Source organism: Chrysochloris asiatica, unplaced genomic scaffold (genome assembly GCF_000296735.1).
Source record: "Chrysochloris asiatica unplaced genomic scaffold, ChrAsi1.0 scaffold00028, whole genome shotgun sequence".
NCBI classification, from domain to species: domain Eukaryota; kingdom Metazoa; phylum Chordata; class Mammalia; order Afrosoricida; family Chrysochloridae; genus Chrysochloris; species Chrysochloris asiatica.
Window position 1 is genome coordinate 2379408 of NW_006408546.1, and position 27755 is coordinate 2407162.

General features: G+C 40.2%; 1 protein-coding gene across 4 annotated transcripts in view; it reads left to right on the forward strand.

Annotated features, from left to right (window-relative positions):
* Positions 1–26496, forward strand: part of HACL1 (2-hydroxyacyl-CoA lyase 1) — a 56193-nt gene extending 29697 nt beyond the window's left edge. For 3 of the 4 annotated variants that reach the window (XM_006840009.1, XM_006840010.1, XM_006840012.1), the window contains 9 exons: positions 983–1118; positions 4916–5021; positions 7091–7174; positions 8791–8892; positions 10901–11055; positions 11666–11824; positions 13224–13331; positions 21236–21422; positions 26364–26496. In XM_006840009.1, coding sequence (XP_006840072.1) covers positions 983–1118; positions 4916–5021; positions 7091–7174; positions 8791–8892; positions 10901–11055; positions 11666–11824; positions 13224–13331; positions 21236–21422; positions 26364–26396 — 1070 coding nt within the window. In that variant the 3' untranslated portion in view covers positions 26397–26496. The remainder of the gene's footprint in view (positions 1–982; positions 1119–4915; positions 5022–7090; positions 7175–8790; positions 8893–10900; positions 11056–11665; positions 11825–13223; positions 13332–21235; positions 21423–26363) is intronic. The other variant, XM_006840011.1, reaches the window with a different exon arrangement.
* Positions 26497–27755: the final 1259 nt, after the last annotated feature.

A 27755-nucleotide genomic window follows, 5' to 3' on the forward strand; every position in this document is an offset into this window, starting at 1 on the left:
GCACTTAACAACAACAACGGTCTTGATATAAGAAATGGAGTCATCCCTATTTTAAAATAATAATTTTTCTTTAGTATCACTGAGACTTAACTATGGTTATTTTATAGGCACACGTCTGTAAGAACCAATATCTGTCCCACTCAGGTTAATCCTGCTCGAATCACAGGATTGTTGAACTAAGTGGGATGGGGTGAGAAGAATCTGCAGAAGTTTAGAAACTTATGCCTCATGTTAGAATTTTCATGCCTAGATCAGGAAAGTTTGTGCAGTCCAAGTTTGCTGGTAGTGGGGAGTCATGTATGAGCATAGAGAGAGACTCCCTGTCAGGGCACAGTTCCTCTGTGCCTGCCTGTTGTTGTTGTTGTTGTTGTTAAGTGCTATAGAGTCAGTTCCAACCCATAGAGACCCTGTATAGGGTTTCTAAGGAGCAGCTAGTGAGTTTGAACCATCAACCTTGCGGATGAAACCTACTTTGCAGTCCAGCGCACTAACCTACAGCGTCACCCCAGGACTCCCCCACAATAAAGGTAGTGTGTTCTGGGAATTGTGAGTAGTACTTCAGTGGCACCATAGAATGGGTAAGTGAGAGTAGCAAGAGATGTAAAGTGAGCCTTCCATTTTGGATAGACATCCTTCAGAATAATTGGGAATATTAATGGGCAGGAAATTAAAACCATTGCTCTTAAAAACATTTAAAAATACTAAAGATCAAACTATAACCACAGTTTGTTTGGGGTTTAAATCCTATGTAAGCAGAAGGAGTGGAATAAAGCACTGGACTGCAAGGTCAGTTTGAACTGCAAGGTCGGCAGTTCAAACTCTCCAGTCGCTTCTTGGAAATCCTATACAAGGTTGCGATGAGTCGGAACCGACTCTCTGGAAGATAACAACAACAATGAAAAGCAACTTTACATGAACCACTAGGAGTGTCACCGTGCTTGGAGCCTAACTGAATTGTCCACCACGTTTGCATTCCTTGTAGGTGCAGCTTATGCCCGTGCAGAGGCAAGTCTCAGGAAACTGGTTGAGCAATGTAAATTGCCATTTTTGCCTACCCCCATGGGCAAGGGTGTTGTCCCTGACAACCATCCAAACTGTGTCAGTGCCGCCAGATCCAGGTGAGTGGCCTTCCTGATTTTAAATATTATGGTTTGGCAGATTTTTGGCTAATTTATTTTCTGACATTAATGCATCTAGAGAGAAGTTTAAAAGATTCATGTGAAGAAAAGATCAGGAGACAAATTGAAACTCACTTGTTTCTTCTTTGACTTTTCCGCACTTTAAAGATGTAGTTCCACTCTCTTCTGGCCTTCATTGTTTCAATTGAGAAATACACAATTTGTATTGTGTATAATAATGGTTCCTCTACATGAATGTGTCACTGTTTTCTGACTTCTCTGTCTTTGTTTTTCAGGGGTTTGATAATGATCAGTTTGGATGTGATTTTCTTTCCAGTTTATTCTTTATCCCATTTAGAATTTTCTGATTTTCTTGAATCTGTTCATTTTCCCCATCTTTTCTCTCTTTATAGTTTCTCTACTGAGAACTTCTGTTTTTTTCCACATATTTCAAGGGTACTTTTTTTTTTTTTTTTCCTTATGGAATATAGTTATAATGGCTACTTAAAGCCTTTGTTAACTAACTCCAACATCTGTATTGTTTTTGAGTTACCATATGGTAGTTTTGCGAATTGATCACTTTGTTCTGATTTCTAATGTTTTAGGTTGCATCCTGGATACTTTGAATACTATGTTGTGAGATTCTAGACCCTGTTAAAATCACCAGTAAAATATTTTTATGTGTTTGTGTTCCTGTGTTTCAGTGGAGGTGGGATGGCAGGTGGGTGGAGGCGTTTGTTGAGCCTATCAACCAAGTAATCAGCGTGGTTAGGTTTAGACTGCAGGTTTTGTCTTAACTGGCATGGGCGGTAGTTCCAGTCTAATTCCAGCTATCAGAGCCTTGACTGTGCTTTTTTGAGTCTGTTCCACACATGCCTAGCTCACTGGTGAACCCCAGATGTATGCAGGGTCACACCCAATATTTGGGGTTCTTTTTCTCTCCTCTCTGGGATCCCACACCTTCTCTTTGAGTCCTAGGAATCCCTTTCCTGGTTTTCAGACCTGATAGGTGGGGTTTCTTTGGGGATTTTAGCAACCTGGAAGTCACTATATAATGTAACTCTCTTATACTGAGACTACCCTAGGACAGAACTGGAAGAGATAAAAGAAGATTAACCATCTTCCCCCACACAGTACTTTTCAGCTTGTAGGAACCTCTTTTTGTAACGTGTGGTCCGAGAAACAAGAGTTTTTCTCGAATTTTTGCTGCCTGAAGTTCTGTAACTAGGACTGCCCTGAATCAAAGCCAGGAGATACAAGAGGGAGAAATCACTTGGAAACTCACTCCTTTGTGTGGATTGCTTTTTCAAACCTTGACACCCAGTCCCTGCCTGTTGTTCTCGTTGCAGAATCCTTTTCTGTTTTGTTCAGAATTCTTTGTTGCAATCCATGGGAGAGAGGCTGTAGTGTGCTTACTCCATCTTGAATGGCACAGAAGTCTTTCTTTTCAGACTTTGAATATACACTTTCAGTTTTTTTTCTTTTAATTCTTTGACATTTCTTTACTGTGAAATATTTTAAATACGTATACAGTAAGAGAAACTGATTTAATGAGCATGAATGTAACCATTACTCAACTTTATCACCTTTATCACTTGTCATAATTGCCTTAGGGTCTTGCTTTGATTTTAAGAAACAAAAGATTACAGATTTGTGGTCCCCTGTGTCTGTTTCCTGCTCCCATTCCCTCCTTCGATCGTCACAGCCAATCATCACCATGTGTTTTGTGATGTTCATATTCTCATGCATACGCTGAAACTAATTTTGAGTGTTTTAAAAAGGTAATGTTTGCTGATTGATCTTTATTGCTTATTTCATGTCATCTTAATAGATTATGTTGTTATTTTTTGTTCATATTAGAATACGTTGTATAGTAAACAGATTATAACTTGTGTGTGTATACTTTAGCCTGAAGTTTTTCTTCATTCCGGCCAAATTTTTAGAAGATATTGCTAGTGAATTAATAGTGGGGAAAAGATAGCTGAATCAGTAATCTCAAGGGTCTCCAAGTGTCGTCATATGCAAATCTACCTTGCCAATTACAGTTTTAGTCCGTTTGTTAAATTGGGTACCTTAGAATCAGAAAAGTCAATGAAGATTCCTTGGTGTGGAGCTCTGGGTTAATGCACCAGACTGCAAAGCCATTTGTACTGCAAGGTTGGCGCTTCAAGCTCACCAGTTGCTCCGCAGAAACACTATACAGGGTCGCTATGGGTCAGAATCGACTTGATGGCACTTAACAACAGCAGTTTGAAACGATAACTGAATTTCTGTGGAAAATAACATAAGTCACTGACAAAGGACAGATCTACATAGTAAAGGATAATAAAAAAGGGAAATGGCCAAGAATCAGAAAAACAAGAAGACAAAACCCTACGGTGAGTATTACAATAAACTCTCTTGAGTAAAAGCAGAGACATTCAGATTGTGTTAATAATAACAGCAACTATATGGGTTAAAGTGGACAGTCAGCGAGAAAGAGGAAGACCCCCAACGAGATGGATTGGCACGGTGACAAGCAACAATGGGTTCAAGTTTAGCAATGGTTGTGAGATGGCTCAGGATTGGGCAATGTTTTGTGCTGTTGTTTGTAAGGTTGCTCACTATGAGTTGGAACCAACTCTTGTCACCTAATAACAATAACATATGCATCACAACAGCCACATCTGAAATGAAACAATACTGCGTAGAAATAAGAATCTGCAAAGATGTATGAAAGAAAGCAAGGGTGGCTCTGTTAACATCAGATACTGTGGATTTCAAAGTAAGAATCATTAAAGATCAGAAGTTATTTTTATTGAGAAAAGATAAAATGAATATTTAAAGCCTAAAGGAGCTTTGGTAGCGTAGTGGTTACGAATTGGGCTGCGAATCTCAAGGTCAGCAGTTGGAAACTACCAGTTGTTCCATGGGAGAAAGATGAGGCTTTCTGCTCCCGTAAAGATTTACAGCCTCGGAAACCCTGTAGAAGGTCACTATGCGTCAGAACCGACTCCACGGCACATAATAACAATATAATATTAAAACTGTAGGTAGAAACTAGTAGAAATATATGTGGTATATTTCCAGTAAGTAAGCTGAGAATATATAATCAATAGCTATAAAAATACCTTCTTCTTAGAATCAATGTGAAGTCCGCATTAAAATTCAAGCTCAATGATTTGCAACTCAGAACTTATAACAGGAAATATTCAATAATAGAGAAAAGACTACATAAAGCATTCCATATATGTTCAACATAATCTGTAGCCTTTAAAAATGTTGTAAGAGGAATTTAATGACAAATAAAAACATGTATGATAAGCAAAAGTACATGAGACAATGTTACAATGTATGAACTCAGCTATGCAAAAATATACCCACATAGAAAATGGACTAGCTGGAAATATTCCAAAGATATGAGTAACAGTTAAGGTGATTTGTTGTTAAGCGCCACCAAGTCGGTTCTGATCAGAGTGGCTTGTGTGTTTTAACCACTGACCTTGCATTCCAGTACTTTATCCTACAGTACCATAGTAGGACTCCAAATAATAAGGTGACAGTATTGGGCTATTTGATTTTTTTTTTTTTTCTTTGTACATTTTCTGATTTTTCTAGACTATCCACAGTGGACTTGCATTAATTTTTATATTAAGTTGGCTTAGAAATTTTACTTTCAGAGATCACATTAACTGTAGAACTAATTCCAAAGTCTAATGTAAACTCCAAATTGTTTATTTTAACTTTTAAAAATACTTTAATTTTTAAATCACTCAAGAGATATTTTTTGTGTGACATCAGATTTTATTTTTTAATAGGGCTTTGCAATTTGCTGATGTGATTGTGTTATTTGGTGCAAGATTAAATTGGATTTTGCATTTTGGACTGCCTCCACGGTATCAAGCCGATGTGAAGTTTATCCAGGTACTTGGAGAGGAGAGACTTAATCAGAGCTATCTATAATCCGCTAGTCTTCGTCCCAAACATTGCCACTTCCTCTGTTTGCTTGTCTTTTGTAAACAACCATCTTTCTTTTTACAAAAATAGAATTTTATAAATCGTATAAAATAATTATGTTATTGCTGTTTTTAAGTGCCGTCAGGTTGGTTCTGACTCACAGCAACCCTGTATAGAGTTCCTGAGGAGTGGCTGGTGAGCTTGAACTGCTGACCTGGAGGCTCAAACCAACTTTGCAGTCCATTGCATTAACCTGCAGCGCCACACCAAATAAGCTGTCTTTTCAAACTGAAGAAGCATAAATGTCCTTTTACTTCCACTCAAAAAATTTTCCAAAGTCAAGTTTTAAATGGCTTGGGAAACAAGCATTAAAGCATAAAACGTCCGTTTACTTCCACTCAAAAAATCTTTCAAAATCAAGTTTTAAATGGCTTGGGAAATAAGCAGTATTTGCCTCTTCTCCATTAAAATACAACAACAAGCCAATTCCCTTTGGGTCAGCTCCTGCTCGTGGCACCACTATGCGTGTTACAGTAGAACTGTGCTCAATAAGGTTTTCAGTGGTTGATTTCAGAAACTGATATCCAGGTTTTTCTTCCAAGAAATGTCTAGGTAAAGTTGAACCACCAAACTTTTGTTAACAGCCAAGCATGCTAAGTGCTGGCACCAACCTGACGCTCTTGTCTTTTCAAGTTTAAGATATTCCACAATAGAGCAGAGGTTTAAGTACAATGGTTGTTGTTGTTGTTGTTAAGTGCCATCGAGTCGGGTCCGACCCATAGCGACCCTGTACAGGCAGGGGTTAAACCAGAATGAACCAGCTTGAAACCTTGATGGTAGGTTAGAATGAAACACTGAATACTCAGTTCTTCAATACTGAGTTTTTTTAGATGCTCAAATGTCCCTTTGGTTGGAAATTTCTAAACTGTGCCGCATTTACCTGTGTTATTAAACAGAGGAACTGGAACCCACCATGACCTCTTTGATGACTCTTGTATTATTATGACTCTCTTTATAGTCCAGTTTCCTAATGTCATGGAAAGTACTGCCCACACAGCATGAAGAGCTCTTGGCCCTAAACAAATTGGCCCCATCCCATTTTATATTTAATGATCCAACTCTAGTTGCTCTCATCTCCCCAGATACCTTTTACTTAAGAAGTCTGCCTCTAATGGTCTTTTTCCCCACCTGGGGCTATTGAAAACTAAAACCACAAGCAAGAAAGACCTGAAATAACCCTGAGGGATGCTGCTACTCCTTGGTTACAGAGTAAAGTCCATTTCCTTTGAGTGGTTAAATTATTCCTGATTAAGAAGGTATTTTCGTTTGCCCTGGATGTTCTAGGCCCTCCAGAAATGGAGTTTCTGAATGATGGGGAAGTAATCATGCCACGCTCTACGACTGGTTCACCCAATGTGGTCCCCAGAGCAGCAGTATCAGCATCACCTGATAACCTAGTAGAAATGCCAACTTCTAGAGCCCGCCCCAGACATGCTGAGTCACAAACTCTGAGGGAGTGCTCGTGCAGGTGCACTCCTGGCTTTAACAAGTTTACCAGGTGATTCTGATGATACTCAAATTTGAGAACTCCTGCTCTAGTTAGGAATTCCAAATGTAGTTAAGTAAAACTTTGTTATTGCATGTATTTAAAGCTATAATTGATCACAAGTAGACAACAAAATATCACAAGTAGATTTTAGAATGAGGAAAAATGATCTCTCTACTTTCTGTGATGCTCATAAAGTTCTGTGAATTATTTCTTTTCTTAAATATTAAATTTTCTTTATCTTGTATATGTTGCTGGTAAGTGTCAAGTCAGTTCTGACTCAAAGCGACCCTATATAGGGTTTCCGCAGAGCAGTTGGTAGGATTGAACTGCCGACCTTGTGGTTCTCAGTCTAGTACTGATCCTATAGGTCCACACTAGAAGTCCATATCATATATAGACACATGGTTAATTTATCCTACCTTAATTGACTTCTTAAAGATTTTTCAGACTAAGCCTGGCTTGTTCTTCAGTCTTGTCTCTCTTTTAGGTTGATATCTGTGCAGAAGAGCTGGGTAATAATGTCAGGCCTGCTGTTACTTTGCTAGGAGACATAAATGCTGTAACTAAACAGGTGAGCACTTTTGCGTGAGGTTTAGTTTATGAGGAATGGTCTTTAAAGAACAGTTCTTGAAAATACTTGCATCTTCATTCACTTGGTGACAGGATTATTAATCCTATTTTAAGTAAAATTTATGATGGAAAACTATTCTTAAATGTAACTTTGGAACTCAGTGATTGTAACTCCTCGTACTAACCACTTGTATATGACTAAGTTAAGCATTTCTGGTACATGTTTGAAATTCTAGTCATTCAGAACGCGAAACAGTAACTTACTAAATATGATCCAGCTGTTTTAAAAATGGAGTCCTGATGTGGCGCTGCAGGTTAATGCGCTGGTCTGCAAAGTTGGTCTGAACTGCAAGATCGGCGGTTCAAGGTCACCAGCTGCTCCTCGGAAACCCTATGCAGGGTCGCTATGGGTCGGAACCAATTCTATGGCACTTAACAACTTAACAACGTCTTAAAAATTATAATATAGATTACAGGAACTGAGTTTACAGCCAAGAAATGGCATAGGCCCTGGAAAAGTATAACTTAACATTTCTCCAGACAGTAAAGAGCTTTTTTCTCTTCAAACTGTAATTGGAAACTTGTCTAGGTTCTGATTATTTGTACATAATTTACACATTTCATTGTTACATGAAATAAAATATTGTCACATTATTACATGATTTAGGCTAGTGCAAATTAGTATTAGTAAACATGATCACACAGTTGTTAAGTGCCGTTGAGTTGGTTTTGATTTATAGTGACCCTGTATAGGGTTTCTGAGGAGTGACTGCTGGATTTGAGCTGCCGACCTGTCTATAACAAGATCACACAATAGTAGCATGCAGTTCCAAATTGCATATTAAAATACTCTGGAACATTTGTTCTGTGTCATAGGAATCTGGGGATGTTGACCTTCCTGCAAGGGTTCTGTGGAAGTAATGGACTTTTCTAGTGTCAAAGACTGAGGAGGACTTAGGAACCTCTGCCTGTGAGGTGTAGTCTGTCTGGTGGAAATCCTACTACCTAGTGGAAATCCATGCTTGTTCAGGCAAAAGCTTTCCATGTTACCCATTTATATTCTATCAGCTGTTTGCTGCCAAGAGAAAAACAAGCAGTACTAGTGATGTGAGGGACAGGATAAAAGAAGAGTATTTTAAGGGAAAAGAGCATAAGCAGAATGCGAGACCTTATCCAGAGAAGCAGTGACACCAGAGATGAAGACAGAGATGGCGACATGGAGAGAGGGAGCAGCTGAGGACTCTAGATTCATGGAAAGAGAGGGACTGAGAGGTAGCGGCCAGAAGGCAAGCTTGCAGAAGTGCCCTTTGGTGGTGTAAATTATTATATATGCTTGAGTGTTTAAAAAAAAAAAAAAAAAAGCTAAAATGAATAGAGAGAAATACTGTTAACTGATGGTACATGGAGGTGATTATAATCATTGTAATGAAACCAAGTATATGATTTATTGAATGTAAAACTGATGATCTGCCCTGTAAACTTTCACTCAATTCACAATAAAAGCTTTTAAAAAAAGAATATTATTTTAAGTCTTCTTTAAGAAGAAATTTTTTTTCAATGTTAATATTATTTAAGTTTGTTTTCAAAAAGGTAAAAATCATTTGTTTGTTTTTTTAGCTTTTAGAAGAGTTTGATAAAGCTCCATGGCAGTATCCTCTAGAGAGCACATGGTGGAAAACTCTTCGGGAAAAAATGAAGAGCAATGAAGCTGCATCCAAGGTAATATGGGACTTAGAATCTTTATGGAAGCAGAAAGCTCCTTGGAAACCCTGCACAGGGTCACTATGGGTCAGAACCAACTCATTGGCACTTAACAACAACAACAACCTTGAAAAGGACCTGCAGTTTGTTTGTGGAAATGAGTATCTGAAGGTGGGTTATGTAAACTGGAAAGTTTTAACTCTGGATGTAGAAGATATGGCCTCAGTTTGATGTCAAAACCAAACATCACATTAAGCAATCTGTCACTGTCTTAAGTACTGAGGTATATTTTTGTGTTTTAAGATACAGGTTCTTTGAGATAATTGTTTATATTATTTCATTAAAATAGAAGATTGATTTTTTACAATTAGCTTTTGTATCACTGCTAAAAATTCTTTTACTTTCTAATTTGTATTTTAGGCTTTACCTGGTAGCTTTAGGCTTTGGAAATTGTAGTAATATTTGAGATCATCAAGCCACCAACTCTAGCAGTAAAAGGCATCACTTCTGAATTGGATGTTTTTTGTTTAAATTTTAGTGTATTTAAATCTTAGTATGTAGATAGATAGTGCTTTCTTTTCGATGATGAGAAAGGTTGTTTCTGATTTTTTTCTCTGTTCTATGTATTCTATCCTTCTTGATTCAGCATTTTGCTTTCACCTAGTCTTTCTCAATGAACAAATCCACATTTTTAAAACAAGCATTATAGTACAACTTACCTGTTGTTGTTGTTGTTGTTAAGTGCCATCGAGTCGGGTCCGACCCATAGCGACCCTGTACAGGGTTTCCGAGGGTGTAAATCTTTACGGGAGTAGAAAGCCTCATCTTTCTCCCGCGGAGCGGCTGGTAGTTTCGAACCGCTGACCTTAAGGTTCGCAGCCCGATTCGTAACCACTACGCTACCAGAGCTCCTTACCTGTACATGTCTTATATTGGAACTTTAATCACTGACTTTCTCCTGTCATGAGCCAGCCTTACTTCTATTTCCTGAATAGTATCGTTATTAATCGCTTCTCTTTTCCTTGTTGCTGTTAAGTGCCATTTAATCAGTTCCAACTCATGGTGACACTCTGTATAGTATTTCTGAGGAGCAGCTGATGGGTTTGAACCGCTAATCTTAGAGTGATCTGCCCAGTGATTATCCTGCAGTACCACACCAGGACTCCCTTTTCTTCCCTAGGAATCACTGTAATTTAACAGAAAAGGGACTGGCTTCTGGTACAGGAATGTCAGCGGGCCATTCATTTATCTTGGATATAATGTCAGACCAAAGTAGCTTGAGGTAGAGGCAAAACTGGGGCTGAGTGGTCCGGGGGCATTGTTACTAATGCCCCATGTGACTTTCTCTAGTGCCAGTAGGCCTCCATCCAGGGACTGGGCATAGTGAGTGTCGTATACAAGGGGATTTACAAGATAATGAAAAATTTCTACAAACTTTTTGAAGCCCCGTTGCATTTCCTTTACCCTCAAGTACATGCGGGTGGGGCTGAGGGGTAAGGGGACAAGCAAATTTTCAGATTATTCTCTAAAATCCTGTCATTTTAAAGTTTATAGACATATCTTAAATCAAATTTTCTGGACTGAAAATTTCAGGTTTTCTAAGACATTGCTCTCCTGAGAGCGCTCAAATAAGATTGATTGGTTTTATTTAGCTCAGTGTTTCTCAGCTGTCTTTACTAAAGGGTTTCTCATTTTTCTTAGCTTGTCAGGACTATTCCCAGGTCAGTTAGCTTCTTAGGGGAGGTGTACCTTTAACTATTGCTTAGTAGTTTGCCAAATAGAGTCCTGGTGTGGCACTGTGGGTTAATGTGTTGGACTGCAGAGTCAGTTTGAATCACAAGGTCAGTAGTTCAAGCTCACCAGCTGCTCCTCAGAAACCCTATTCAGGATCACAATGGGTCGGAACGAGTCTACATCACACAACAACATTTGCCGGATAGGTTTGAAAATAGTGTATTCACACTGGTTATTTTCATTATATTTCAGTATATTTTATTTTCTTCTGTTTTATTTCCTTCTGTTTTAGGAATTAGCTTCCAAAAGATCTCTACCTATGAACTATTACACAGTATTCTACCATGTTCAAGAACAACTACCCAGAGACTGTGTTTTGGTAAGCGAAGGAGCAAACACTATGGACATTGGCCGCACGGTGCTTCAGAACTACCTTCCTCGTCACAGGCAAGGCTTCCAAACAGGAAAACTGTAGCCTAGTATTTAATTTTAATGTGTTAAACACAATAATGCAGGCTAATGAAACATTTAAGAAGTATGTATTTTTAGTGTGTAAGGGCATAGCTTGTACAAAGAGTTTTAGATACAATTTTGTAGCCTTTATGCTTGCTATTTTGTAGTTGTTATGCTCTGTATAGGAGTTTTGGTGTGGCGCTGTGGGTTAATGCGCTGGACTGCTTGTCAGTTTGAACTGTAAAGTCGGTGGTCAAGGTCACCAGCTGCTCCTCGGAAACTGTATATAGGGTCACTATGGGTCAGAACCAACTCGACGACACTTCGCAACAACAATGCTTGATATGTCATAGCAGTCATATGACTGTGTGCTCCCAGTGTTCCTAGGATATTTTACAGTCTTCCAAGCAGTCACAGGGATTATTTTTCTCTCATTCTGCTTACCTTTGCTAAGTTTGTTCTTCACATTTTAATGATTTTGTATTGAAGAAAGACTAGTTTATTTTCCCATGAACCATGTGAACACATCTGGAAAGTTTGTGCTAGCCCCACTCTCTGTAACATGCCTCAGAATATTTCACTTTATACCTTTGTTTCCAAATAGGCTTGATGCTGGAACTTTTGGAACGATGGGAGTTGGTTTGGGATTTGCCATTGCAGCTGCTATAGTGGCGAAAGATAGGAACCCAGGTCAGCGGGTCATCTGTGTGGAAGGAGACAGTGCGTTTGGATTTTCTGGCATGGAAGTGGAAACCATCTGCAGGTAAAACATCATCTTGACCTTGAGCTTTTTCATTTTCCCAAGTATGAAAAATGACACACAAAACCCACTCACCTATTAAAAGGTTAGCAAGTGTTCTCCATGAACTAGGCACTGAACTGTGTCCTGAGATTACAAATAGAAATAACCCAGAGTCTTTGTCTTCAAGGCATCATGTTCAGGGCCTCTTCTGGGGTCAGGAGGCCTGGATTTAAATACTGGCTCTACCATGTCAGAGCCAAGCGATTGGTTAAGTCACTTACCTAGGCATCAGTTTCTTTTAAAACAGGACTAGGAATATTCTTTTCTTAGAGGATGCTTATGAGAAACAAATGAGGTCATCCAGGTAAAGGTGAGCTCTCAGTGAATATGCACTGTTCACAGTATGTTATGGGGATTCATGGGGAAGTTTCTGGGTTATAGATCCTACTCTAGAAGCGTGGGGAATGTTTTCCCATGATTGTATTTAACTATAGTAAAACCATTCTGTTCTTAGCCAGGGGTCTTAGTAAAACTTAGTGAATCATGGCTTGGGACGTTTAGCATTTGGTACATAAAGCTTTCAAGATCAGGGGGAAAGTATGTGTCTGTATTGACATCCAAGTTCACTGCTTGGCCAGAAGATAATGTGTGGGGAAGCCAGCTTTCCCGGAAATAATGATTCCCTTTTAGCATAGAGAGCAAACAGTTACCAAAATCCAGGACTCCAAACCAGCCCTGCCAAAATCCTGAGATTTGACAGTATGCAGTTTAGTTTTGTTTTCACCACTTGGTCTCAGAAATGTATCTGTAGGAAATATAACTCATGTTCTTTTGTTGATCATTAATAAGGTTTAATCAAACCTTTTTCTGACTTCACCACACTGTTTGGTAATTTGTTAAATACTATCTTTTTTCTAATTAAATTATTACATGATGTTTTTCTAATTATGAGTGAAGTGGTTTGAGGGTAGAGCACATTTGAAATGCTTGTCTTGTGCATCTCCCACTGCCTCAAGCATATGTTGGTTGTCTAAGAAAAGCTCAATTAATAAGAAGTTGCATTTCAAATAGGCTTGGAGATGATGTTCAGAGGTTAATAAGTAGGGAAGGTATATTCTTATTACCCTCTGGTTCTAGAAAGACCCAGATTCAGAGTAACTCGAGACTTGCTCTAGGTACCTAACTAAATAGTGGTAGAACTGACAAAAATTCAGATCTACCAACCCCAGTCTTACAGTCACTCTATCACTTTATGATGTTTCTGTTAATGGTTCAATATTCTTTATTAGGATAACAAGTTCCTGGTCTTTAGTTTGACTCTAAGTCAAAGACATACCCATTTTTAAGTTAAAATTAAAACTCAAAAGAAATTGCTTTATAATTAGGAATGATTTTCTTTGTACTTTGCTCTCAATTTTAGGCACAACCTGCCAATCATACTCTTGGTAGTGAATAATAATGGAATTTACCAAGGTGTTGATACGGGTACTTGGAAGGAGATGTTAAATTTTGGAGAAACTGCTACTGTGTGAGTAACCTAGAACATTAGATGCACTTTCTCACATCTATTTTAATCTTTCTCTAAAATTCTACTCTATGTGAATCTACTTGTTTATGTGGCATGAGTATTGTTCAGTTCGATGGTCACCGCCTCCAAGTGATAGGACCCATGTGTACTTGATTCCTCTTTGCACAACCATCCAGGATACATGTTTCAGTAAATAGTTTCTGATGATTATCCAGCACTACTGAAGACTCAGATGAATGGGGCTGAGGGCTAAGCCTTGTTCATTACAGCCCTCATTGCAGAATGATCCCAGAATTAATGCAGCATGTCAGAACATGGGTGTTGTCGGTTAATTGTGATCCAGAGGTCTTCCTTTTATCACTTACCTAAATCCTGATCACCTGAAGACAGATCTAGCTTAAAACAGTGTTAGAGCTGGCCAGGTGGTGTGAAGGGAATGTGAATTTGTATTAGTCTGGGGGAAGAGTGAGTGGAATTTGAATGTCAGTATGTTTGTTTATGCCTAATTGACTTCATTCCCAAACTATATAGTGGAGTTGAAGTTATTTATTGTTTTACAGTAACCATGTCTCTTTTCTTCGCTTAGATTTATAATAGTCGGTAATGTGGACTGCATTGTCTCGTAAGGTAACCACTAAAGCCCAAAACAAAACCTGTTGTGATCCAGTTGGTTCCATCTCATGGTGACCTCATGCGTTTCAGATTGAACTGTACTTCATAGGGATTCAGTGACTCTAATTTGTTATGTCCTGGTGTGACACTGTAGGACAAGCACCAGGGTCTCCTTGGTGGTTGGTTGGTGGTTATGTGCCGTGGAGTCAGTTCTGACTCATAGCGACCCTATACAGGGTTTCTGAGGCTGTAAATCTTTATGGGAGCAGAAAGCTTCATCTTTCTCCTGCGGAACAGCTGGTAGTTTCTAACTGCTGACCTTGCAGTTAGCAGCCCGATTCGTAACTACTACTCTACCAGAGCATCTTAGGGTCTTCTTGGAAGCCCTATATAATAGGGTTGCTATGATTTGGAACAAAAGGAGATCTGGTAGCGTAGTGGTTACGAATTGGGCTGTGAACCTTAAGGTCAGCAGTTCGAAACTACCAGCTGCTCCATGGGAGAAAGATGATGCTTTCTGCTCCCGTAAAGATTTACAGCCTCGGAAACCCTATACAGGGTCGCTATGAATTGGAACCGACTCCACGGTACATAACAACAACAACAACAATGATTTGGAACAGGCTTGGCAGTACTTAACAACAACAACAGCAAATTGTTGGGCCTTTCTTCCTCAGTGCCATTGGATGAATTTGAATTGCCAGGCTTTTGGTTTGTAGCCAAGAGATTTCTTAGTTTTACTAACCACAGTTCAAGTGCTCAGTAGCAACAGGTCATAGATATAAAACACTTACAACATCACAGAACATTCTATTGGACAGTAATAGATGGACCTTAAAGAAGTATTTGGAAACTCAAAAGTAAATCCATCCATCGATGAGCAGCTGATTTTCAACAAAGAGTTAAAATCTGCTCAGTGAGAATGAACCAGTCTCTCTAACAAATAGTACTGGCAAAATGATACCCTTTTGCAAAAAAATGAAACGGGTTCTATGTCTCACATCATACATAAAAACTAACTAAACATTTATCAAAGACCTAACTGTTAAAGCTAAAACTATAAAATTCCTGGAAAATAATACAGGGACAAAGCTATGGGACCTAATTGTCTTTAGAAATAGATTATTAGTCACAATTATAAATGCACAGACAAAATAAGTAACTGGGACTTCCAAAAAGTTAGTTATGTTTATGAAAAGACTATCAAAAAAGTAAAAAGAAATCCTGAGGAATAAATCTCTGGGTCAACTCTACTTTGAGGAGGCATTTTTTTCCCCAGTCGCATTCTGAGTGCCTTCCCACCTTCCAGTCCTGTAACTGACAGTGTTTCTCTGCTATTCATAGAGTTTTCAGTGACTGGCAATTCGGAAGTAGTTCAACCTGTTCAAGTTGTTCAACCTGTGTGCTGAGCAAATAATCCAAGAAGCTTGGTTCTATGAAGAAAAATGTGGCATCAGGATTGGAGGAAGACTCATTAACAACCTGCGATATACCAATGATACAACCTTGCTTGCTAAAAGTGAAACATTTACTTATGAAGATCAAAGAACACAGCCTTCAATATGGATTGCATCTCAATGTCAAGAAAACAAAAATCCTCACCACTGGACCAATAAACAAGATTCTTATCAATGGAGAAAAGATTGAGGTTGTCAAGGACTTCATTCTTCTTGGATCAACTATCAAGACTCGCAGAAGCAGCCATCAAGAGATCAGACGACGTATTGCATTGGGCAAATCTGCTGCACAGGAACTTTTTAAAGTATTGAAGAGCAGAGATGTCAGCTTGAGGACTAAGGTGCGCCTGACCCAAGCCATGGTATTTTCAATAACCTCATATGAATGCGAAAGCTGGACAGTGAATAAGGAAGATCATAGAAGAATTGATGCCTTTGAGTTGTGGTGTTGGAGGAGAATACTGAAAGTGCCATGGACTGCCAAAAGAACCAATAGATCCGTTTTGGAAGAAGTGCAGCCAGAGTGCTCCTTGGAGGCCAGGATGGCTAAGCTTCGTCTCTCATAATTTGGACATAGTGTCCAGAGGGAACAGTCGCTGGAGAAGGATGTCATGCTCTGTAAGGTGGAGGGTCAGAGAAAAAGAGGAAGACCCCTAATGAGATGGATTGGCCAGGTGGCATCATTGATGGACTCAAGTGTGGCAGCAGTAGTGAGGTTGGCCCATGATTGGACATTGTTTTGTTCTGCTGTGCATGGGGTTGCTATGAGTCGGTTCTGACTCGATAGCACATGACAACAACAACAACAACAACAAATCTCTGGGTACAATATATAAGGGGGCTTCAAAAAGTTAGTGGAAAATTCCATTATCTTTTTTTTTTTTAAGTTTTTATTGTGAACTGAGTGATAGTTTACATGGGAGAATATCGGCTTTACACCATCATTTCATTGCAGTGATTACAATCTCCTCTGTGTATCATCATTCAACAGTATTTGGTTCCATTCCATGTTTTGGTTTTTTTTTTGGGGGGCGGTGTTTGGAGGGGGGCAGGATGTACACAGAGACACTCAGGAATATGTAATAATTTAAACATCCAAAGGGTGCATTCTGCAAGCCTTACTTCTGGCTGCTTTCAGCACCCAGTCCTTCTCTTTCCATGAGTCCAGATCCTCAGCTGCTCCCTCTCTCCATGTCCTCATCTCTGCCTCCATCTCTGGTGTCACTGCTTCTCTGGATAGGGTCCCGCACTCTGCATGTGTTCTTCTCTCTTGATGGTCCTAGGGTCCTCTGTTTCTGTACTATAAGATTAACTACTCCCCCAGTTTTGTTAAAAAACTTCTACCTTTATAGTTGTGACAGTCGTAGTTAGTTATGATAACAATTACTCACTGTTGAATCATAGGAATCTTATCCCCATCTCTTTTCACCAGACCCACTGAGACAAGATGAAAACTATTCAGTGGGGATTCTTCCCTTCCCCACCTCCCCCAGCCCCCGCATGCTCTTAAACTAAACTCCCTCTTGAAAACTTGTAAGCCAGTCACTTCATGCCTTTATCACCTCTCATTTTAGGTAGCCAGTGCTTAAGTTGCTCGTCCCTATCTACCCTGTACACAGAAGGGATAGGATTGATTACTTGATGTGAAGATTCCTTCCCTCTCAGTTGGTATTTTGAGTTACTACATCCATGAGTATAGGTCAAGTTCATCAAATTGTAGCAATTTACACTAGTGTCCTTTATAAAAAAAAAAAATTTTTTTTTTCTCTCTCTCGTTGAGTTCTGATTATCAAGCCATTGAGGCTAGGTCAGATGAATACTGTCTGCAAGTTTGGGTGTTCTTGTGCATCTCTCCTCACTTCATATCAGCTGGATGCTTCGCTTTCAGCTCTAGTCCTCAGTGGCTATGTCCTTGTCCATGGGCTCAGGAGTCCCCAGGTCTTACCATACTTTGGGCCAACCAGCTCTTCCTCTTCTCTCTATCATCTCCAGGTCAGTGGGAGTCTATAGAGCATGGTTGAACTCAGTTCATTTCTTTATTGCTGCTTTTTCACCTCTTCCACTCACCAGTAGACTAACATGGTCACCAGCAAGCTTACGTGTCTACTCATGTGTTTCCTTTGAGTTTCAGTCTTGGAGGGAGGTTTGTCCTGAAGGGATTTGATTGCTTGCCTTGATGGTTCCCTGGTGAACAACTTGCTTGTTCTTGTAGTAGGCAGTCATACTGTCATTTTTGTTTTGAATTTTTCCTGCTGATCTTTCTTTGAAGATTTATCTTGTATTGCTCCAGCTGTTTCAGGCTAAATTCCATTATCTTTTAATTCCACTTTCCATAAACACTTTGAAATCCCCTCATACCTGAGAAGAGTCTAATCTCTAAAATATATAGAAAATTTCAACAACTGAACAAGAGAAAGACAGACAATGCAATTTAAAAGCAACCAAAGGACATGAACAGACACTTTATCAAAGAGAACATTCAAGCAACCAATCAACACATGAAAAGATGCTTAAGATCATTAGCTGTTGTTGTTAAGTTGGTTCTGACTCATATAGGGTTTCTGAAACTAATTCTCTGCAGGAGCAGAAAGCCTCATGTTTTTCCTACAAAGTGGCTGGTGGGTTTGAACCACCAACTCTGTGGTTCACAGTCCAATACTTATCAGACGGAACCACTGTTCTCTCCCATTAGTCATTTGTTGTTGTTGTTGTGTGCCATGGAGTCGGTTCCGACTCATAGCGATCCTGTGCAGGGTTTCTGAGGCTGTAAATCTTTACGGGAGCAGAAAGCCTCATCTTTCTCCCACAAAACAGCTGGTAGTTTCAAACTGCCTACCTTGTGGCTCGCAACCCGATTTGTAACTACTATGCTACCAGAGCTCCATGTTGTTGTTGTGAAGTGCCAGTGAGTCAGTTCTGACCTATAGCGACCCTGTAGAGGGTTTCCAAGGAGCAGCTGGTGAACTTGAACTGCCAGTCTTGCAGTTCAAATGGCTTTGCAGTCTGGCACATTAACCCACACTGCCACACCAGAACTCAGAACTCCTTAGAGAGATGCAAATAAAAACTGCAATGAGATACCAACTTACTCCTACAATAATGGCACTGATAAAAAATTTTTTAAAATCCAGAAAATAACAAATGTTGACAAAATTGTGGAGATATTGGAACCCTGATCTGTTGCTGGTGAGATTATAAAATGGTACAATCACTTCCTCAAAAAACTAGAAATAAAAATAGATTCAGCAATTCTAGATATGTACCCTAGAGATCTAATATCAGTGACATGGATAGTCACATGCAAACCTATGTTCATTACAATGTTATTCAGTGAAAAAGATGGAAATAACCTAAGTCCCCTTCAGTGAGTAAATGGATAAACAAATTGTGATATATACATACAGTGGAATACAATACAGCTATAAACTACACGGAAGTGTTCTCAAAATATAAAGTGGATAAATCTGGAGGACAGTATGTTGAGTGAAATAAGTCATTCACAAAAGGACAAGTATTATATAAGTTTACTTTAAAAACTTTTTATTTGGGTGAGTTTATAGAGCAAATTGGTTTTCCATTCAACAATTCATACACATGTTGCTTCATGACATTGATTGAAATCCCCACAATGTTACAGTGAATTTTCATTACCTTTCCATGTTTACCATTTCCAATCATCCTTCTTCCCTATCTCTCCCTGCCTTCTGAACTTTATCCCTGGGCAAATGCTGCTCTTTTGATCTCAAATGGTTGATTGTTGTAGGGGTGTGTACCTCTCTAGTGTTACTGTTCACCTTATAGGCCTGCCTATTGTTTGGCTGGGCGTTGATGGTGAGTTCAGTTCCAGGCTTACAGTGTGCCTACCATAGCCTCAGGGATTCCACTAGCCTGCAGCCAATCAGTAAGACTGGTCTCTTTACAATTTTGAGTTTTGTTCCCCATTTTTCTCCCACTCTACTACAGACCTTCTGTTGTGATCCTGTTCATAGTGGTCAGCAGTGGTGGCCAGGATGATCTCACTTGTATAAAAAGAAAAGAATCAGTCCACATACAGAAAGCAGCATTCTTTGATAGTTAACAGGAATGGGAGGGGAAAAGTGAGGAATCACTTTCTAAATAGTCATATTTGGTGGTGATAAAGGCAGTACTAAATGTGGGTTAAGTCTGAACAACTTGATCAAGGTAAATGATGACACTAAGAGTATACTAGAGTCCTGGTGTGTAGGATAAGCACTGGACCACAAGGTCAGCAGTTCAGATCCACCATCCACTCCTTGGAAGGCCTATAAAAGGTTGTTATGAGTCATAATTGACTCGATGACACTTAACAATAACAACAGAGTAAGGGATGTTTTTAGTAGATGCTATAACATCTAGAACCCCACATGACATGGATTGGCACAGTGGCAGCAGCAATGTGCTCAAACATAGCAGCAGTTGTGAGGATGGCGGTGTTTTGTTCTGTTGTATATACGGTCACTATGAGTTGGAACTAACTCGATGGCACTTAACAACAGCAATATCAATAGAAAATTCTGTGTGCTTACATTGGTCCATATGTATACATATGTGCTTATAGCAAGGTATATGTATGTATATACACATGTGTACCTATTTGGAACTCAGCTGAAGCCTGTCCACCATGAGTGACCCTGCTGGTATTTAAAGTACCTGTGTTATTACTTCAAGCATCACGGTAACACATAAGCCACCACTGTATGACAAACTGACAGACAGATGGTGGACTGTGGTTCCAAGACATCCTTTAAACCTGGTACTGAAACCACTCCTAGAGATCCCCTTTCAGTTTCAAAAAAAAAAGCTCATAAAACAAACAGCACCTGTAAGTACTGTCCTCCTTAAAAACAAAATAAAAGGAAACAAAAAAAACTATGAGACCAGTCAACATCTACCCCAAAACAAAGATGAGATGGTGAAGCGGTGGGTGTTTGGAGGGCAGATAAGTTAGAGTAATGAATAAGAAGCAACCAGAATGGAAATAATGAGAATGTTGACACATTGTAGAAAGTGTAACCAGTGTTGCTAAATGATATGCATTGTTGTTGTTGTTTTTAAGTGCCATCGAGTCGGTTCCGACCCATAGTGACCCTGTACAGGGTTTCCGAGGGTGTAAATCTTTACGGGAGTAGAAAACCTCATCTTTCTCCCATGGAGCGGCTGGTATGCATAGAAATTGCTAAATGAGAACCAAATTTGCTGGGTAAACTTTCATCAAAAACATGATAAAACATTAATTTTTAAAAGCACAATTGTCCTTTGGTATCTCCAAGGTATTGGTTCAGAATCCCCATGAGTACCCAAATCTATGGGTGTTAAGGTCCTTATATAAGATGGTGTAGTATTTGTATATGGTGTGCATACATCTTCCCATTTCCTTTAAATCATTTCTAGATTACTTATAGAGTCCTGGTGTGGCACTGTATGATAAGCACTGGACTGCTAACTGCAAGGTCGGTGGCTCAGCCACACCAGTCACTCCTCAGAAACCCTATTCAGGGGTGATATGATTTGGAACCAATAGAATATTTACTATACCTAATATAATATAAATGTGATTGCTTTGACTGCGGAATTGTGTTTTTTTTTTCCTTCCTGAATATTTTTGATCCATGGTTGGTTGAGTCGCAGATGCAAAACTCACATATATAGTGGACCAACTGTATATCGAAAGCTTAGTATACTTAGATCTTATTTTAAGTGTTAGAGATAGTAGTATGTTTTTCAGTTCCGTTTATCTTCACAGATTATTTTAGAGAATGACATTACTAAAGGCCGTAAGAGTAAACTTTATTGACCCTTTAACTTCTTTTTCAGGGCCCCTCCAGTTTGTCTTCTGCCAAACTCCCATTATGAGCAGGTCATGACTGCATTTGGGGGCAAAGGGTATTTTGTGCAAACACCAGAGGAACTCCAAAAATCTCTGAGGCAGAGTCTGGCAGACACAACTAAGCCCTCTCTTATCAACATCATGATTGAGCCACAAGCCACCCGGAAGGCCCAGGTAAGTGCATTTGCTAAATAGAAAGCAATTAAAGACATGCATACCCCCTGCATCCCTCCCCCCTTGCAAAAAAGGATATCTAGCAAACAGAATAATCTTTGGTATTTATGGAGTTCTTATTAAACTAGTTCTAAAGTCTGCTAAATTTATTTGTTTGTTTATTAACTATTTGCTGAGGTTTAGGTTGTTGTTGTTAAGTACTGTTGAGTCAGCTCTGACTCAAACCCTGTGTAGAGTTTCCAAGATATAGCTGGTGGGTTTGAACCACCAACCTTGCAATTCAGCTGACCTTGCGATCTAGTGTAGTGCCCTGTAGCACCACACCAGGACTTCGAGGTGTATGTTAGATACTAAGAATAGCATGGTGAGCAAAACCAGGCCTAGCCCTCACCTTCCTTGAGTTTATAGTCTGGTAGGGGAGACAGACAGTCCAGTAACCTCAGGGCTGAACACAGTGATGGAATTGTGCTGAAGGAAAGGAACCCAGTTCTAAGTAAGCAGGCAACAAAGGAAATGGATTCTATCAGGTGCATGGGGAGGGCTTCTCAGAGGAAGTGATGCTTACACTGAGATCTGAAGGACGAGTAGGGATGAATTCCGCAAGGACCAGGTGTGCACAGGCTCTGTGCCAGGAGGGAGCCTCACACATGTGAGGACCTGAGAGGAAGGCCAGTATGGGAGGTGAGAGGTGGGCTGAGGGAGCACCTCAGAGGGGTGGGCAGCCAGGGGGCAGTGCGGGCTCAGGGAGATGATAGTAGACTTACCTTTTGAAAAGCTCCCTCTGGCTCAATGTGAACAGACTGGAAAGGCATCTGAGATGCTGCTTAAATATTAATTCCTAGGCTATTGCCCAGGTTCAGATAAGAGATCCAGGAAATCAGCTGACAGTGGTGGATCAGAAGTGGATCAATTGAAATATTAGGAAGTGAGGATCAGAATTAAATGGTGGCTAGTGTGTTGGGGTGTGGAGCTGTAGCATCAGCACTGGACTGTGAACTACAAGGTGAGCAGTTCAAGCCCACCACCCGCTCCTTGGAAACTCTATATAGGGCAGCTATGAGTCTGAACTAACTCCACAGCACTTAACAACAACAGTAACAGTATGCTGGGGCTAGAGGTCCTGGTGTGACACTATAGGATAATCGCTACAAGGTAGGTTTGAACTGAAAGGCTGGTAGTTCAAACCCACCAGCCGCTCTTTGGAAATCGTATACAGGGTTGTTATGAGTGGTGTGGCACTGTAGAATCAGTGCTGAACTTGTAACCACAAGGTTGGTGGTTCAGACCCACTACCCGCTCCTTGGAAACCCCTTAAAGGGTCACTATGAGTCACAACTGACTTGAGGGTATTTAACAGCATTAACAGTGTTTTGGTGTTCCCTAAGACCACACCAGATTTGATGATTCACCAGAAGAATTCACAGGATATATAGTCATATTCATGACTAGGTTTTATTACAGGGAAAATACAAAAAGCAATATCAAAGGGAAAAGGTGTATAGGGCAATGTCTGGGGAAAACCAAGCACAAGATTCCAGAGTCTTCTTCCCATGAAGTCACCCAAGACATGCCTAATTCCCCCAGCAATGAGTTGTGACAAAACACATGGCATATGCCAGCAACCAAGGAAGCTTGTTAGAGACTCTGTCCCGAGTTTAAAAGCAGGTGTTCACCGTAAGTCATATTGTCTGTACAAACAGTGTAGGCCCAGCAAAGCCAGTGCTACCAGTTCTGGGAATGATGGTAACCTTCCCAGTACAGATTCCTAGATGCCAGCCAAGGGCCAATCTCGTAAGTAGGCGTTTCGCAGGGCAGCAGTCTCTTCACTGCACAGATGGGAAATGGGAAGGGAGAGAGACATTAAGATGTAGCTCACAGAAGCCTGACTCATGCACGTAGCTGTAAGGTGACACCGTTCTCTGGAAGAGAACTGAGTTTGGGAGAGAAGCTCAAGAATTTAATTTTGGCAATATTGGGTTGGAGTGTCCTTTCAGGTATTCAGGTGGAGAGCTAATTGACTATGTGGATCTGCAGCTTAGAGGAAAGATCTGAGCAGGTAGTGTAAATGTGAGCACCCCCTCAATCTGGATGACAAATGTGACTGTGTACCGTTTATGGTGAGAGTGCAGAGTAGGAAGGAAGGGGCCTAGGCCTGAGCTCAGAGTCCCTGGTATTCCAGTGGAGAGCAGGAGGGTGAGCCTGCCACAGGCCTAAGAAGGCACAGCCAGAGAAGCAGTACGTGTCCGCATATACTCTGTTGACCGCTGTCAGCCAGCTCCGCAATGCTTCCCATGCGGCAGTGTCATGACTGACTCAAACCCTTTCTAAGAGGCCACAAAAGGTTTTTTAAAAAAGTTGTTTAAATCTTGTCTTCCTCCTTGTTAAGCCCAGAATTGTTCTTTAAAACCAACCCAAATTCAAACCTGCTGCCATTGAGTTGATTTCGACTCATGAGACCCTATAGAACAAAGTGCAATAGCTCCATAGTGTTTCCAAACCATAAATCCTTATGGGAGCAGACAACCTCATCTGTCTCCCATGGAGCAGCTGCTGGGTTTGAACTGCAGACCTTACAGTTAGCAGTCTAATACTTAACCTACTGTGCTACCAGGGCTGTCCTAATTCTGCTGCTGCTGCTATTTCTTGATATCCTAGCCTTCCTTCAGATTCATTCCACACTCTACACTGCCCTCCTCTTCCAATCTTTGCTCACGAAACTGCTACCTGTCCTTTAATACAACCTTTGGCAAGGCCTGTTTTCTCCTCTGAATCATCCCCAGTCTCCGCTGTCCGTCCTCTGTATGACATCTGGTCTTCCCCAACAGCACTGACCTCTCTTGGGTGCTTCCCATCTACCTCACACCTACTCATTAGTTAGTACACGTCTTAGCTCCCTTGCCAGGTTATAAACCTCTTTACATAGTCCATAGCCCAGTACTTTGTGTCCTCAACCAGTATGTATTGAGTTAGCCAATGAGTTGTAGGCTTATTTGTAACAAGACAATTTACTTGTGGTTGTCTTCAGAATTATTTACCTCTATAGCGTAGTGGTTACGAATCGGGCTGCGAACCTTAAGGTCAGCGGTTCGAAACTACCAGCCGCTCCGCGGGAGAAAGATGAGGCTTTCTACTCCCGTAAAGATTTACACCCTCGGAAACCCTGTACAGGGTTGCTATGGGTTGGAACCGACTCGATGGCACTTAACAACAACAACAACAGCAAAACCTCAGTGAAGATTATGGCAGTAAAATAAACAACAGTGTGTTGCATGATCCACTCCCATACAGGTTTAAAGTGATTTTCCTCAGCTCCTGACCCTGCTACAGCCCTCTCTTATGTGTCTGTCTCTATCCTTATACCTTGAGTTACCAGCCACTCTTTCTAGAAAAATTTTTTTTCAAGTACTTTCTGTATTGTTTTTTTTGTACATGTATTTGCTGTGGACAGATGGGGACAAATGGGCAGGCAGGCAGATGGACAATCAGTGAGCTATACATTTTTTTATTTTATAGACTATAATAATTCCATGAAATTCAATCAGAGGCTTTGGCATTTACCTCACAGCAGAGAGAAGAGATAGACAAAAGGCGTGGTAGATTGGAATGTGAACACAGAAAGTCTAGGCCAGTCATGTAACGTCAGAGGTCTTCATACGGAGGAAGCAGGCAGGCAGAGTTCACAACTTACAGGATCTAGTCTACCTCTGTGGGCTTGTTTGCCTTTTTCTTAAACTCTTTTTGTTGAATTGGTATCTGCCAAACAGATAGTCAATAGGTAGGCTTTAAAATTTGCTGCTGTTTTATTAATTTATAATTTTCCAGTGACTAGAATGTTTGTTCTGAAACCCAGGATTCCTCCTTCATGGCATCTGGGCATCGGACCTCTGGGGAAATCAGAGCCACTCTTCAAAGCTTGATGAACACATACTCTGAACAGATAGAAGTGTTGAACAAACACTTGAGACCAATGTTAGGTCCAGAAGAGCTCTCATTCCCCCCTCTGCCAGGGAGTTCACCTTTTAATGTTCTATACCCCAAGTTCTGTATGAACTTTGCTGGGGTATTAGTTGTTAAGTGCCGTCGAGACTCAACTGGAGAAATATAATTTCTTATCCATTTTTATGAGATTAGCCTTTTTTCCTTGCGTTTGCCATTTCAACATTATTTCTGTTCACTTCAGTTGAATATCAATTGAGAATTCTCCAGGCTACTGATTTTCCATTACTGTCTGTCTGTCTGTCTGTCTGTCTGTCTGTCTGTCTGTCTGTCTGTTTGCCATTCATGTTGATTCACAGTGCCGGCTGGCTGCTACCACTGCTATAGTCTGGGCAGTGGCTGAGTCTCTCTAGTAGCCTATGCATAGGATAGTATTAGTCCAGAGAAAGGCATCTATGCGAAACTCTTCCTATCCAGGCTCTTTGCTGACCTGGCTGCTTGACTCTCTTTGGGTCTTCATCGCTCTTTGTGGAGTATTTCGGGTTCTTCCAATTGTAGTTTCTAATGAGTGAGTTCCCTGAAAGTCTTTTCAGGTTATTGTGTAGGATGTAAGGTACACTATGAATTTGTAGCAGGTTGCCACAAAGATTAAACTCTTAGCTACTAACCAAAAGGCTGAGGGTTAGCATCCATCCACAGGTGCCTTGGAAGAGAGTCTTCTGAAAGTTCACAGCCTGGAAAATGGTATGGAGTCTGTACACAGTAACATCTGGGGTGACTGTGAATCAGAAGCCACTCAACAGCAATTGTTTTTTTATTTCTCCTTTTGTTTTTGGGTAAAAGTACTAGCCAAAAGACCACAGTTTTACCACTTTTGTGGCTACGATGGGATTTTGAGATTTTAGAGCAAGCAGGGAACAGTGAGAGCATAATTTGAGATGGTTATTTCCTGCTTAGTTCACTGAACTTTCAGCTGAATGTATGTTGCCTTATCTTGTCTTTTAGGATTTTCACTGGCTGACCCGGTCTCATATGTGAATAAAGATGCCAGTGGGTGGTTCCCAGGAGTCTTCTCTATCCAGCAAGATGGAATTTATTTTCCACAGCAAAATTACTACTGTGGTAAAATTGTCAAAAAAAACACACAAATATATATATATATCCAGAATAATATTTTATATTAATGGAATGCATTTTTTAAAAAGAAAGTTACCAGCCTTCTCTTACCAAAACAACCATTTGAAGATGAAAAAGAGGAGGAGTTTATTAAACATTACCACAGTAGCCTAACCAGTATGCACGTTGCTATTTTTTTTTTTTACATGAATCCATTCTGAAAGTTATATATATTTTAATGGTAGAGTTCATTTGGATTAACAATCTTAGTTTATACATACTTTGTGATATCAGATTGAGATAGTTAATAGTCTTATTGTAGTAAGAACTCTTATAAACAATTAAAGGAGCTCTGGTAGCACATCGTTAGTGTTAGGCTGTAGACCGAAAGCTCAACTGCTCCCCAGGAAGAAGAGGAGACTGACTGTCTGCTCCTGTGTGGAGTAACAGTCTCAGAAAACCTAAGGAGGACTTCTACTGTGTGCTGTAGGGTCATTATCAGTCAGAATCAACTCAATGGACAGTTGTTGTTAAGTGCTGTTGAGTCGGTTCCGACTCGTAGCAACACTGTATAGAGTATCTAAGAAGTGGCTGTTGAGTTTGAACTACCGACCTTGTGGTTCAAACCGACCTTGCCTCCAGTGCTTTATCCCACAATGCCACACCAGGACTCTAGGTATAAATAAAGAAAAATACTAATTAGCCATTAGAAAAATAGGCAAAAGGCATGAATGTATGTTTCACACTCACATAAATGCAAATGAGCAGTAAAAAGATGAATAGATATGAATATCTAAGTTATATTGAGAAATATTTTGTGGCCTATTGACTTAGCAGAGAACTTTTTAAATTATAATTTTCAATGCAGGTGAGGGGACATGGGGACTTTTAGTGCTGTTGCTGTTGGTGAAAGTTAAAGTTGGCAATTTTTAAAAAATTGTGAATTTAGTGAAGATTTTCAGAGAAGATCGTCAGTTTTACAGTCAACAAATCACACACTTTGTTTCATCTCAGAGATTGCAGCAACAATTATCCCTTTTCCTTCCTGTGGTTCGTATTTCTGTTCCACCCTCCTTCCCATCCCTTCTCAGCGTTGTCCTTAAGTACATGGTTTCCTTTTGATCATTCCACAGTGAGCATACCTTACTGTTTTTGTTGTCTCCTCTATATACCTGTGTGGCGTCCTGGTGTGGTGCTGCAGGTTAATGTGCTGGACTGCAAGGTCACTTTGAACTGCAAAGTGGGCAGTTCAAGTTCACCAGCTGCTCCTCAGAAACCCTA